Genomic DNA, 16123 nt, shown 5'->3' with positions numbered 1-16123 from the left:
AAAAGAAGTGCACAATACTGTCAAGTCCTTGCCACGGTTCCCATCTAAGTGCTTGGTTCACAAGCACTTAGATGGGAACTATGTAAGTAATAGAATAACTTTCCATCAAGAATGTCATAAAAACATAGCTTTGGAGGAAAATATCTAAATCCGTTGTTGTAAAAAGCTAATGTGACAGGACCGGGGAGATGGCTCAGTGGAATAAGTGCTTCCCTGGCAAGTGCAAGGGCCTGAGTTCAATCCCTGGCTCTGAAAAAAAAAAAAAAAAAAAGCTAATGTGGGGCCAGCTAGATAGCGGATTAAGCCACCTGCTTAGACAGATGCAGGGTTCAATCCTCAGCCTACCATGCTGGCCCTGCCCCTGAGACAGTGAGTGAGACTGAGCGTGATGGCACACACCTGTAATCCCAGCGCTTGGGATTGAAAAATGGGAAGGATCACTACGAGTCCGATCTGTGCAGAGACCCTGTACTAAAATAATTTTTTAAAAAAGCTAATGTAAAACAGAACTTTCCCATGTTTAGAGGAAAATGCCAAATCTATGTTTCAAAAAATAAAGGGAAACAGACCCAGAAGTCCCTTATTGGCTCCTCTCATTTATTTCTATTGTTTGAATATTATCCTTCCAGACGGTTGCCATGGCATGCCAGTAAAGCTCTATGAAAACCAATGATCAGGGCATCCCCATGAAATCCTCATCCAAGTCTGTAGATGAAGGCTAAGCATGAAGAGGTCCATGACATATCGCAGCACTGACTGCACACACTGAGCCAGTAACAAGTCTCTGGGAACACATTCTCAAAACAAGAGAAAGCCACGATTATTCATGTCTTCTCTCCATATAAAATGTCTCACTAAAATCTAGATACTATCTGGTGCCCTAAGATCAGAATAATCCTACTGAAAAATGAAATGCAAATCTATGTGTTAAAGAGTTCAAATGTCTTTTGCCACAATTCTCATTGAGTCAGTGTTCCTTTCCAGAATTATGAACTATGGAATCTTATTTGTCAGCAATTTATTCTCTGACTGTGATGCATCTGCACTTGTCTTCCTGTTGTTTGCTATTACTTCCTAGCATTTAAAAACATTAATGGAAACTAAAAACCTGTTCTTTAATTTCTGGATTTAAAACATATAAGGTAGGAAAATAAAACTGCCCATGTGCTCCTACAATGGCGGACACATGTCATTATACATTTGCGCAAACTCACAGAATGTACAAGAGTGAACCCTGTGATAAGCCACTGGCTTGGGGTGATAAGGGTAAAAAATGTTCCTGGCTATAGAGAAGAGGGTAAACTGAAAATTCTTTTTTTGCAGAACCAGGGATTGAACTCAGGCCCTTGTGCTTGCCAGGGAAGCATTTATTCCACTGAGCCATCTCCCTGGCCCCTTTTTGCTCAATTTTACTGTACACCTAAAATTTGCTCCAAGAAACAATGTCTACTTAAGAGGCAGAAAAAGGTAAAATTCAATTCCACTACTAATAAACCAGGAGCTAACATCTAAGGTTCTCATAGTAGATATGAGAGGGTATGAACCCTATATAGCACAAGAGTGCTCAAACCAGGCCATAAGAATGTCAGCCATGTGCTCATGTCCAAGGCAATCTATCTCAGCGTTCTACTTTGCACTAAACCCAAAACAGTCCATGGAGGTACCTGTAAGGTATCCAATTTAAAAATACTCTTAGGGCCGGGGATATAGCTCAGCGGCCTAAGCATCTGTGGGTCCCAAGTTCAATTCCTGGTACTGGGGGAAAAAATATAAAAATACTAACATTTGTTCTCAAAAATCAAGTTGACACTGTGTCAACTTGAGTGCAGAAGTTTAACTAAGTGACAACAGGGGTCCAGCGTTTCACTCCATAAACATCCTGAGCCTGTGCAGGGAGATGGCATGGCTATGAAGGACACACCCTAGGATGGAGAGCCTCAATACGATGCAAGGGAGGAAAGGTGCTTGCTCCCCTCACCCTTTGCTCTTGCTGTCTCCTACCACCATGAACCACTGCCCTCAGCCACACCACCCTGCCTTGCAGCCAGCTGAGTATCTGAAACCTCCATAAACTCTTCCTTCTGTAATTCTGTGCATCAGATGAGACATCAAGAAATTTGCGTCCAGTTCTGTTATGTCTTCTATTATAGAAGTGATGCATCAGAGCATTTGACCCTATTATGTATTCTGTCAGAGAAGTCTTGCATGCTTTTTAGCTCAGCATAGAGTAATGAATAAAGTATTACAGAATAAAAACCAAAGGTGGCATATTTTTAATTTATTGAAGAATTCTTAGTTGGGAGAGGAAAGATCACAGGCTTAAAGGATGGAAAAGAACAATTAATTGCAAATTATTACAAAAGAAATTTTTGAAACTCTTTAAAAGCCACTGCTAACTAAAACAAAAGTTTAGTGCATCCTCAAGTTCATATTTTGGTAAGCAAACATTGAATTACTGAAGAGCAAAAAAAGTTACTGGTATACAGTATAAGATCTTCACACAATAACTGAGCACAGCCAAAAAAAGTTATAATTATTCAAAGCTTCTTTTGTTATATATCTGGTAATTAAACAAGAATGTGGATTACTTTTAACACTGCACAAGTAACCAAAGGTAGCAAACCTAGCAATATTAAAACGGTATTAAAACAGTATTCAAACATTATAACAATAACAAATGAGAACTTTTAAAACTGTAACTCTAAATGAAAGGAATGTACATGGATGATTAAAAAATAAATAAATTAAAGTGACAAGAGTGACTACCACTGTATCTGCATCTGTGGAGCAAGAGTACAGTAATGATTAAATGTTTCGCAGTTTTCTGAAAATGAGGAAAAAATGCATCTTACTTCATAGTACAACTCTGCTAATTCCTACTGATACTCTAATTCTCCTGTGCATGTAACAGGTGACAGGGTTTCAAAAGGGAAGTATCGTCCTTAACCCCTAAATATGGATGGTCATTTTTTAAATTCTATGTAAAGTTTTCTTCGAAAACCATAAAACATAAAGTGATATACTAGTGTGAAATTGATACTATTAACTGTGGAATAGTATTAGCTAAGAAATTAAATAGACATCAGACTAAACTCGAACAAAAATTACACTTTGCATTTGGGGAATGTGCACTAAAATCAAACTCACCTATTGTACCAAATAGGTGACCCAATCTTTCATTCTACATATAGTGCACTTAAGTAAATTCTCCTACAAGCAATATAAAATCATTATTTAAATAAATCAAATCATTATGAGTTAATAACATCAAATACCTGAAAGGGTGAATGCAACATTTTTCAAAGTATAAAGGTATCACATGTTCACTGAGTTACTCTCAAAGGTTTTATAATGCCACTAAATCATACTCATTCATCCAATAGACACTGTGATTTTATTCTGTGATTTATAAATCAGTCATTTATTTTTAATAAATCAAGAAGTTAATGTCAAAATTACTATTAATAATGCCCAAAATACAAATGTAACTTAACCTTGGCTTAGGAAAAGAACATGAAAGAACTGCTCTACTTTAGACTGAAATAATGTTCTGAAAACCTCTTACCAGAAGTTTCACTCTCTTCAAATCACATGATGATTTAAAAACTGGTAAACAAAGAATTCAGCTCATTGCACATCACAATCTTAACAATTTTGAGTAAGACATATTTCACTAGGACCAATATGTACAGAATGGCAATGCTATGATGTTCTAATATGTCAAGCAGATTTGTAATAAAATAAGAGAGAGTTGTCCTCAACAGGGCTGTTTTCAAGACTGAGCAACCAAACAAATCTGTAGCATTTTTGGAAAATCAGTCTTTAAAGAAAGTTAAGTTTAGACTGTACATGATTAAAAGATACTGTTCAAATGTATGCTCTCTATACAAGGAAGCTTAACTCAATGTTTCTTTTTACATATACCAATATTTAATATTTTTCTCAATGCCTCTGCACTGAATTGATGCAAATGTAGAGTTCCACTATTATCATCACGCATGCTGACACCTAATGACTGGTTCGTCAGTAGGTGGTGGTTAGATAATGGAACTCTGAACTCAGCACAGCTCCAGCAAAATGCAAAGGAAATCAGAGTATGTCAAAAACTTTACCTCAAAATGATTGTATCAATTAACATAAATTAACACAAACATTTCACATAAACACAGAAGCTTTTATGAAATATAGCCACTTTAAAAGAAAATCAGAACCCAGTTTTGTTGCTACTTAAACCCATATTTACACTCAAATTACTCAATACAATTTTGGTAGTTACTTATAAAAATGTAATCTGAACTTGATCGATTAACCTACCTTACAACTAACAAGAGCAACCATTCCTGGTCCTAACATTGAAACTCCAGTCCAGTGTGGTCTCATCTCTGCCCCTAGTTATATATTTCCTTCCTTTCTTCATCTCAAAAAATACTTGAAGAAACTTCAGGAAAATTTATGTTTAAGGATCACCCTATACCTGTATTTTAAATTGAGAAAAACCAGTCTACAGTGTAACCTCAAAATATTTAAGTATTTTGACATTTTCTTAAAAAGTAAATCTGAATCTTTCACTACAAAACTACCATAATTGCTAATTCAACTTTACATAACTGCCCCGATTCCCTATGCCTTGGCAGGTGCTATGTCTTTACATTTTGTGCAGTTCTGGAATTATGTTTGGAGGAAAAAAATGTGGCAAGGGTAAAAAAACTAAAGCCCACCCAAAAAGTGGCACTGGAAAAATTAAAAAGTTGCACACACATCCCTACACATGTAAAACCAAGACATAATCTTGGTCCTTCTGTCCATGTCATCTTGCAATTTTTAAGGATAAAGTAATAGGAAATATAGAGCCCAGAAACATTCTGCAGAGAACTTTACAAAACACCGCAGATACATTTTTATTTGGGAAGGAGAGTCACAATTTTTCTAGAGGAATCTTATTCTTGCTAAGCATGGTTTTGTCAAAAATCTAACAATGAAATACATTAGGCTCCTCTGAATGCATTTCCCTATTAACATTATTTTTAAAATTTGTTTTTCAACTTGAATTTTCATTTATAAGTCCAAAATGCTTAATGCACAATCTTTATAGACATTTTATTTTCAAGCACCTTTTTAATGTTAACAATGCTAAGAGTAAAACAAAAGAGGATATACAACCTGTCAACGTTAAAAGTTTTCCTTCCTCTCACTTTCCCTCTGTACCTCTGTACCTCTCTCTCTCTCTCTCTCTCTCTCTCTCTCTCTCTCTCTCTCTCTCACACACACACACACACACACACCCCTTTCATACCATAAGGACTAGTAGGATTAGTAAACAATGTTGTTTGATGGAAGGCCTGGGAAATTTCATGGTATTTATAGAAACCTAAAACAATAATATTACTACTAAAAAATTAAACACTTTGGAGAGAACCAAAAAGCTGCCAATAGCTGAGCTACTGACATAAAACTGATTTTTTAAAACAGGGCAAAAAGTCTAAAAATTTACCACAAATGAACAAACGAGCTTTAATTTTATGTTTGGTTACTGTGATGAGTCATTAGTCAGATACCATTTGTAAGGAACAATTATAAGTTACTCTATCACTGGAATATCTCCCCAGCTATCTCTGCAGTTTCAAGCAGCACTATCTGGATGCAAAAAAGAATGCCGTCACACAATCTCCCCAGAGACCTTTTCCTTCCGTCATATATAAGTTACACACACTACATACACACACAGAACAGGTAGAGATTATATTTTAATAGGGATTACAAAAGTATGAACTATATACACGTTGTGATGACAGAAAGCACTTAAAAAGCTGTACTTTTCTCCCAAATCACTTAAAATGTTCATATTTACTATTCAAGTTTATCCTAAACATATTTATCTGTTTCTTTTCCTTTCATAACAAATAAGAAAATATACTGGTTTGAGTTTTATACTATGCATTTTCCAAAAGCCATTCAAACAGTGACTTGCATCTCTCCTCGCTGGAAGTTCTTTCCACCACTTCATAGTATTTAAGCACAGTCTGCAGGAGGTCTCCCACTTTCCATCCTTTTTCTTGTAACCGTTTAGAAAGCTAAGAAACAAAAATATGTCAAATATTAACAGAAAACAAATTCCTTTTTTTATATTTATTTTTAAAAAAATCTTATTTATTTATTTGGTATAGGATCTTGCTACAAGCCCAGACACACAGTTATCCTCCTGTTCAGCCACTCCAGTGCTGAGACTGCAGGTGTGTGCCACCGCACCCGTTTTTGGGGCCAGCACAGCACACCCGAGGTTCTGGGGCGGGCACAGCATGTGGTACTGGGGATCGAACCCAGGCCTTTGCACTTGCCAGGCATGCGTTTATGCCACCAAACTATCTTCCTATCCCCAGATAATTATTTTAAGGTTCCACATGGGTTGGTACGTCACAATACAGTGATACATTGGTTCATGAACTTAATTCTTTCTACAATTATGGCTGTGCATTGATATGGACAACAACTGAACCAAATTCAATAGGTTCAACGCTGACCTTATGGGTAAATTTGATTTGGTTCTCATCCAATGTGGTTTGTGACTAGAATTGTGAAAATAATTCAGTTCATGAACCAAGGTACCTCTGTACTTACTTTTTATTGATAAAAGCAGCTCCACTGCATGGCATGGATATACCACATTTCACTCACTCCTCAGTTGATGACATGTGGAGTGCTCCCACTTTCTACCTGTCATGAATGATGTCGCCTTCATCATCTGCACATCAACTTTTGTGTGGACACATCTTCATTTCTCTCGAGTGGATCAGGCAGTGGAAGTGCAGGATACCACAATACTACTTTCTGAACAACAGTCTGCTTGTTTTCCAAAGTGGCTGTACCATTTTAAACTCTGACTAGCCAACACTTAACTGCTTTTCTAACTAAAGTGATCCTAGTGGGAGTGAAAGTCAGTAGTTCTGATTGGTACATGGCTAATAATTCAATGACTTTTTACTTATTTGACATGTTTTCTTTGAAAGATCCACAACAATTTCGATTTTCTACCCATTTTTAATCAGATTTTCAAATATTTTTATTTTTAAATTATATTTATATATACTAGATACAAGATCTGTATCAGATATATATAATTTGTAAGCACTTCATTCCACTCGGGCTGTTTTTTTACTTTGGTGATAGTGTCCTTTGTGGAGTATAAAAGTCCTTAATTTTGATATATTCTGTCTTTTCATTGACGTAGGTATACTTTTATATTTTCTGGTTTCTATACAACTATCTCTCACCTATTTATGATTAAAGTAATAAGGTATATTTATTCTCTTAATAGTGAAACTACCAAAAACAAAACAAAAAAACTAAAACTACCAAAATTAATAGTATATTATCCAGAAAGACAAAAATACCTTATTTCTAATATCCTCATTATCACTAACGATATATTGTACTGCCTATTAGCTGTTTCACAGCTTCCAAGCAGCCCTGTGGGGTTCCTGCCAGGCATGGCCAACAAGGATCATTATTTAAAACGAACAATGAACATAAGAAGGCACTGTCATCCACATTTAAGCATCTCATCTCAATCATTGGCAAAGATCTCTGGGCTGTGTTACATGGTGACAACCACCAGCACTCCTACCCCCCACAGAGGGCCTTCTGTTAGGCAACAGTATACCTAAAACTAAATGACTGGGAAATCTTTGCCTTCCTGGGGTCAGTTCTAACAATTTCCCTACTCATTCTTGCCCTTTGGTAATTCATTTCCTAAGCACCTGTTTCTTTCCTATTTTCTTTTTTTACTTCAAACTAAAATTTATTTAAACTAAAAACAGTCCAATAATAAAAATGACAAACTGGGCGTGGTGGTACACACCTGTAACGCCAGCACTTGGAGATGCTCAGGCAAGAGGATTGCTACAAGTTTAAGGCCAGCCTGAATTACAGAGTGAGCTCAAGATCAGCCTGAACTGTGTAACAAGATCTTATCTCAAAAAAAATAAAAATTGCAATTTAAAAAAAAATTGTATAATCTAGTTTCTTTCAACATCTTCATAAAATTCTGAACCAGAAAATGAGAGCAACGTGTATTTTTTTTTTTACTATTGAACAGTATGTTATTTATTCATTGGATTCTTTACACTTTATCATGAAATTAAAGTTTTCATAAGGACACTCATGTAGGCAAAAATTTTTAAGACCGATTTAACTAACAAAGTGGTGCACACTAAGTAAGTGCTCAGTAAAAATATCTTTTTTTTTTTTTAGTAAAAATATCTTGTTTATAACTTTAATTGGCTTCTGATTATGCCAGCTGCTCATATACATGAAGCTAGGTTATCAGAGAAACACCCATTTTAAGTATAATTATGAATTAACTAAATAGATAATAACTTCATCTTTTCATAAGAACATTTAAAATATTTATTAATGGAATCTTTGAGAACTACCTATATGCCAATCACTGGGCTACATATTTTGGTTTTTACAGTATTATATTTGATTATTCACAAATCCGCCAGATTCTACACTCGTAAATCAATAATGCAACTAAGGAAACTGAGATTTAGACTGGTTAACTGGGCCAAGGTGTTACTGCTGGTGGCAGAACTGATATCTGAACCCAAGTGCTCCACAGACTCCACAGACTAAGCATTTAACCATTCTGTTTTCAACAGAAATCTTATTAAACCAGCAATGTGACAAGAATACTACATACTGTTAAGTGTACCCTCATAACCATGCTCAGTCAGTACTTACTAGCATAAATTCCTTCTTCGCAGAATCATGAAAATAAAGTTCTGCGACTTCAGCTTCCGAAGCAATGAGCCATTGAAGAATAATCCGTAACTGGGGATCTACTATGCATGGCGCCATGTCAATGTTCGTAATCAGCAAGGCTTTTTCATTTTGTTCTATACCTAATAAATTTAAACAATATTAAATTAAATTAAATTCAACTCTTAATACTCTCATTTCCATGCCTTAAATTCCAACAAATATTTCTCCTGACATACCGTAACATCAACTAAAATATTCCTTCAAAAAAGGAAAAGAATGTTAAAACAAGGAATAACTTTAATTTGGGTCAAATTAGGACCCACAAGGAAAAGGATAGGAAATAAAACTATAAAACTATCTTTAAAATCAAAATTAAACACACAAATATATACATCAAATAAAGAAAAGTGGTAAGCACCTGTACAGCATATATTACATCTAAGTATTGATCTAGGCTTTTTATATATAAAAATTCCTTCAACTTTCACAAGTACTCTATGAGCTATGAAGCAAACCTAGAGCCTCACAGATTTGATCAGGACAAGCTATAAACACAGTACATGGCTCTGTGCTCTTAATCATTTCATTTTTCAAGCAAAACAGGAAACATACACAACCACTTACATCCTAAAAGCCAGATCTGGGAATTTTCCAGCACAACTCTAATATAAAAAAGATGCTGTTTTAAAAGTCTACTTTATAGTGTAATGAGAATTCACTTTCAACATAAAGAAGATGTATCCCTGACGACTGCAAAACTAATCAGTTGGGGGCCAATATAATGTGGGAAACACTCCTGCTTACAGGTGACTGAGCAATATGATTCTGAGACTAGAACTCCCTAACCTACAAGAAACGATCATCAGGGGCACTGGCAGACATCATGCCGATCAATGTTCACCAGTGATAGAAATGCTGTTGATAGATATCCCCAGTTTTCTGCAACATTCTGCTGAGTATTCTAGATCACTGATAAATCATTTTGTGCTGGTCTCTTAATTTGTAGTTTTAAAAAATTAGTCAATATTATTTTCTAGAGATAAATTTATTATCTCTTCCCTCTATTCTCCCCAGTAACTCAATCCAAAGTAGGCCAAATGCACTTTGGTACAAGACAAGGTTTCTGAGGCATTTTGTAAATCCTACAGAGCTCAGGTGGTCGGAAGTCACCTCATGCTTCTCTGTACTGCTGGGCTTTCCTATGCCGGCTCCTAGTTGCATGGCCTGATAAAAGTTCAAACAGCTCTATTTTTTTCCAAACAGCTCTCTTTCAAGAAAGAACTGACCAAAAGTAAAAAGGAAGAAACTGATACTACATAATTATACATATAAAAAAGTAAGGGTAAAAAGGAAGCATTTATTGCCTGAAGATTTCCATAATCTTTAGTCTTTCTATAAATACAGACCATCTAATTTAAATATGAAAGTTGACTATTACTTTCTATATAATGAGAGAAACCTATAATCAAAAGCAAAGCAATGTCATATATGCCTATCATTAACCTCCTGATTTCTGCCTATTCAGAAAAGAAATTGTGGACATCCTGCCTAATGTCAAAAGTGAAGTATTTTAAATGAATTTCTCACTTGTATTAACTTGTATCTTTTCTTTTAATCATTCCTCACCAAAGTACCCTAATTAATAATTATTACTTCAATAGAGAAATGCACTGGTACCATGGTAGTATCTGGGACAGGTTTGCTCACAGATATGAGATGGGAAAAGTATACAATTTTTAGACAAAATCCACAGTTTCTCAGTGAACAACAATAAAAAGACCAGAAAGTCAACATTTCCTAGCTTACCACTAACTAAAAACACTGGTCTAACCTGACTCTCTGTTGGCAGATTTATATAAAAAATGTTTACTTACAGAAATAAGAAGATTATACATTAAGTCTAAAGATTTTAGCTTGAAAATTGATATATGACTTCCCCAAATAAGGAAGTATGAGTGGTTAAAAAAGGGACTAGACACTCAGATGTACTTCTGAAGAAATTCTTCTCAGCATTTTTTCCATCTGCCAACTTCTAAAGACCAACTGAAAACTTCACTGGTTCCAAACAAAGTATCTCTAACAGTATAAATATATATTTTTTACAGATAATGTGCTGTGCTATAGATGTCACTAGTATTTTCATAATTCAGGAAAATTTAAATTATGGGGAAAATCTAACAATTATCTAAATGTTAAGTACAACTCAAATTCACTGTGAAAAGTTGGGGGCCTGCCCCGTAGCTCAGTTCTTCAGGTGGCTGCTTCAACAAAGCAGTCAGGCTCAGGTTGCTGTGGTTCGATTCCCACAACTCAAACCAGCCAAACCTGCCCTGAAGGCATTTGGAGAAAAAAAAAAATCCTCCTACCATTGTGAAAAGTTTCTAGACTCAAGAAGATATTCTAATATATGAATTAAGGATTACAAACCATGGTCTAAAACTGAACAATGATATCTGGTAATGACCTATTTAGAACTACGTTTATTAAAGGAGATTTTGAATTTTTTCTTCAAATAAGTATATGCATGGCTTCAGGTTGGAATTGAATGAAAGATTGTGGAAGGATCTTAAAAAACCTTGTCTAATTATTGTGACTATCCTACTAACCTGTTTTGAAAATGTTTCGTTGTTATTTTCTCTTTAAAATGAATTTAAAAAATGGAAAACTTTAAAAATTTAAAAACCTTGTCATTTTCAGTTACTGATTTAAGTGTGACAACATGAAATATAGAAGTTATCAGATTGGAAGGGAAATATGAGAGCAATATGGCATGATTATAAATTATATCTTATAACATGATTAAGGATTTTACGTATTTTTAAAAGATGATTATGAAAGAACTATATACTTTTCAAATATCTAAATAATTTATTTAAAATGTTTTAGCCTTTACACTGAGTACCTCACCAGTGTGGCAATCAAATAATACAAACTGTTCAACAAAGGACATAAAACTGGCCCAAACTACAAGAAGAATACCAGACTTGTGATGTTTTACACAAAAATCCTAGGGACTATTTGATGAAGATACACAAATGCAAACTATAAAGTCTATTTTTGAAAACGTTTTAGTAAAAAGAAATACTTTGAAAAACAAATTGTCACTAACCTCTAACATCAGCCTCATGTTCTTCATCATCCGATTCATCACTTTTTGAAGAAAACAGCAGTAGTTTTTAAAAAACAAAAGAGCTTAATTAATAATGTATTAAAACTACTTCTTAAAAATGTAGTTAAGGAATGAATGTTACAATGTGACATGAAATTAAGAAAGGGGAGAAATGACAATAAGAAGGAAGCTTTGCTTCTCACATCATTTCATGTTAAAAATTGCATTGCAAATGATAGTGAGCTACCAGTCACCAGTAAGTCCTACCTTACTGTATTCAGAGCCAAGTAATTTTTTATAAAATTCAATTTCAAAAAATTTAAAGCTTAACTATCGTAATTTGACTTTAGATAATAGAGCATCTGAGTAACAGAGAATATAATGAATAATGAAATATTAATGCTTCTGTTGATGCCATTTCTTTTTAAACACAGCTAAAAATGTTTTTCTCTACTTGTATATAAAACAACTGCATACAAAAACAAAATTAAAAAAAAACAACAGAAATCCTGTAGGAAGCAAGCTCTTTTTAATGAAGTAATAATTTGAAGAATGAAAATAGCAAGCAGAGCAACCCATGCATAACAGTCACACATTTTGCAATTAGATGTCAGTTATATCTTAGCATAGTTGAATTTTTTCATTAGATGTAAATTTAAAAAGCAGAATCAAGTCAAAATACAGGAGAAAAGCAGGTTGATATATATTGGCACTGTAACCCACATTCTCTTTAGAATATGACATCATGCATTAGTGGTGAAAGACTCATCAGCTTTTAACTTTCCAGGCTGGACCAACCTGTCTGATGTTGGAAAGGATAAATTGTCCTCATACAAATCTCCTTCTAAACCAAGACTGCTCCAGCTACTGCTACCATTACTGCTGGAGGAAGAAAAGAATAGAGCTGAACTAGAAAATGAATAGTAAAACCACCTTTGTTTTTCTGGGAACAGCTTCTGTCTATGGTAACTGCAAATCCTGAAGCTGCCACACTGAGTGGGACATCATGGAGGGGATGAGATCATCACTGATACTTTAACGAGCACTTATTTTGGTCAGAGACTGGGGAATATTTTTGCTCTTTCTTCAATACATCATGAACATTACTCTAAAATTACATTTACATATTAAGGAAACAATGATTTTTGGGATACAAAATAAATTTAGGAGGAAATTAACATCATAGGGTAAACTGTAGGATATAATTTGTTAAAAGGCTTCATTTGGATAAATTTTAAAAGGAAAATATAGTTTAAAATTCTCTCAGGCTTTTAAGTAGTGCAAAACAGAATGAGGAGTATGGAAAAGAACTTTCATAAATTATGTATAATTTGGGAGGTGGCAAATAACATATATTCTCTTCAGAATAAAGTTAGAATAAGCAAGGCATATTGAAGCATTACACTGGTCTTGTTTTTGAGTCACTAACGCCATACACAAATAACTTCTTATATTACCCACTTAAAGGAACAAAGCAACTATATTCTATACCTGCAGCAAAGCAATTTTTTTAAAAAAGCAACCCTATTCAGAAACAAATTCAATTTTTCAGAGTAAAACTTTCAACATGCAATTTTTAAAGATTCTAATCATTCTTAATTATTAAAATAATTAGTAAGCCATTAGTTTGCAGTGATAAGCAGCTATATTTCCCAATATCAGATTAGGCAGCTATAAAAATTAATATTTACACAAACTAAAATTTTGGTTCTAAAAAAATGAATTAATATCATTTCATGGGGCTCGGTAGATAACTCAGCAGCAGAAGTGTCTGCCTGGCAAGTGCACGGTCCCAAGTTTGACCCCCAATACGGGGGAAGAAAAAAATCATTCATGTACACTGATAAATGTTGACAAGGTTACAGAAAAAAAGGGTGGCTAAAGTTCCAAATACTCTCCAAGAAATCTCAAATAATTCACATAACCATATTCACTTTAACACTACTGAACTGCCACAAGCAATAATATACTAGAATACAATTTAAAACTGAAGTTTTTTCAATGTAAGTTCAGCCAAATATAGATCAATTATAAAACCACCAAAACAACCAGATTTTAATGCAATGTTGTTGCCAGACAAACCAAAAATGAGAATATACAGAAATATATCAGCTAGAGAAATAGGAAAACAATGATCTCAAACACTAGTTACTTTTATTAATGAACTACTTAGCTAAACAAAAATCTCAAAGTTCAAATCTTACCTATGTACTAATAAGAATCCTGCAATAGTAACAGAAATCCATCACCTAAGTATTAAATAAACCACAAAAATAAAAGCTAAACAATGTAAAAATTACAATTTCAAATTCTCTACCTCATTTCCAATTCCTTTCTGCTCCTAAAAATGGGTGAATTTTTTTTTTTTTGGTCCTGGGAATCGAACTCAGGACCTTGCACTTTCCAGGTATGTGCTATGTTGATAAGCTAGATCCCCAGCCCAAAACAGATCAGACTTAAAGTCAGTTATGCATAAAACACTACTTATAATTAGGGTGTCTATATAATTTCTCATCTAACCAGGACACTTTTCAAAACGAAAAGAAGTCATTTATTTATTTGTATATGGTACAGGGACTACAGGGTCTCACTACGTAGACTGGACTTGTAGTGATTCTCCTATTTTCAGCCTCCCAATTGCCGGGATTACCGGCGTGCACCACCATGCCCAGTCTCTAAAAATTTTTTTTTAAATTGCTTGACTAGCAAACTTGCTATTTATTCTTGAAGCACTGTTCTGCTTCTGTAATTTTATTTTTCATATTCTCTATGTCTACAACAGGGATACATATACCTTCAAACTAAGGGTAGTCAAGTACTAAAATTTTTTATCTTGCCTGTTAGCCATATGAAGATCACTATCAATTCTGATACATCTCCTAAGATTTATCTCAAGAATTCTACAAGCCTGGCCCCATCTTTTACTTAATATATTACATAGTTTCTTTTTTTTCTCCATAATTTTATTGAGAAATAAATAGCAATGAGACAGTTTCAAATCAAATTGGTAGGACAGTTTCAATAATTAACACACTGCATACTGCCTTCCTAGTGGTTATGTGTTGTACAAGATGCAGACATGATATCCTATTTACAAACACTATTAGACCAAATCCCTCTATTTCTTGAATTAAGAAAATGTAGTTACATATCTATCCTAACCATTTTGAATACACAGATACAAAATGGACATTCATCTATATCCCCTTTTTTTAATTTAGTTCCATCATTTAAATATTATAGGTGTGTGAACTCAGCAAAATATTCCAAAATAGTCCGGCAGTCCATAATACTATTACGTCTTCCACTTGACTGGCAATGTCAGAAGTTGTTGACCTGAGTCCCCTACAGCTCAACATAACAGCATGGCTTTATTTCTTGTACTTCATTTTTATATTTTTCTACTGTATAGTTAAGACCAAGATAAAGCAAGACCTATGTAACAAGAATTGTAGCTTTTGGATCTGATAAGGTCAGTCAAGTACCCTCAGGATTTATCCTGTTATCCTGTACCTCAGATTGTAGATCCTTTGTCAGTGTTAGCCATGTGGATGAGTCACGGCCATTGCTTGGCCAATATGCTCTCTGTGAAAGCCTGAGAGAATGTTTTCTCTCTATGTGACTCTCCTTAGGCACACTCTACATCATCGATCACTTTCCTCTTTGGCCCCATAATTTCCTCGATCAGAAAATTTGGACAAAACTGAGTTACATGTTGTTACAGTTCAGGTTCTCGTATGTCCTGAGTCTTATTTGACCTTAGAAGGCTAGGGCCAAAATGTTAGCTCTCCTCGCGGCCCTCCTTTTTCTCTAATTTTTGGGCTGCAAACTGAGGTTGCTAACCCTCCAGAAGAGAAGCTTATTGTTATTACCACAGAACCTAGGCTGTTAAGCTTAACCTATCTGTCTGAATATCAAACATCTTAGGCATAACATGGAATAAGTATTTTTCATCAAGTATTGGTATGTTAAACTTTAAGTCCCTACAGAATATGACAAAGAAATTTTTTTAATTAAAATACATTTTAAAAGTAGGAATAAAGAATTATATATGTTTACACATAAAACCAGAAATCTGGGCTGGGGAGATAGCTCAGTAGACTAAGCACTTGCCTGGCAAGTGCAAGGTCCTGAGTTCAATCCCCAGTACCACAAAAAAAAGAATCTAATGAGTTGGGGCATAAAGTCAGACCTGGGGAGAGAATTAACAGAAACAAACAGGGAAACTATAACAATGCTATATTCTAATGAGGA

General features: G+C 34.6%; 1 protein-coding gene across 4 annotated transcripts in view; it reads right to left on the bottom strand.

The window, feature by feature from the left end:
* Positions 1-5219: 5219 nt before the first annotated feature.
* Positions 5220-16123, bottom strand: part of Akap11 (A-kinase anchoring protein 11) — a 59434-nt gene continuing 48530 nt past the window's right edge. For 2 of the 4 annotated variants that reach the window (XM_004640262.2, XM_023700128.1), the window contains exons 9-12: positions 12668-12751; positions 11870-11910; positions 8740-8900; positions 5220-6071 (exon numbers count right to left, since the gene is read on the bottom strand). In XM_004640262.2, coding sequence (XP_004640319.1) covers positions 5931-6071; positions 8740-8900; positions 11870-11910; positions 12668-12751 — 427 coding nt within the window. In that variant the 3' untranslated portion in view covers positions 5220-5930. The remainder of the gene's footprint in view (positions 6072-8739; positions 8901-11869; positions 11911-12667; positions 12752-16123) is intronic. The other 2 variants (XM_023700130.1, XM_023700131.1) reach the window with 2 other exon arrangements.

This window comes from Octodon degus, unplaced genomic scaffold (genome assembly GCF_000260255.1).
Source record: "Octodon degus isolate 3935 unplaced genomic scaffold, OctDeg1.0 scaffold00122, whole genome shotgun sequence".
In the NCBI taxonomy this organism is placed as follows: Eukaryota; Metazoa; Chordata; class Mammalia; order Rodentia; family Octodontidae; genus Octodon; species Octodon degus.
This window is presented reverse-complemented; position numbering and strand designations above follow the sequence as displayed.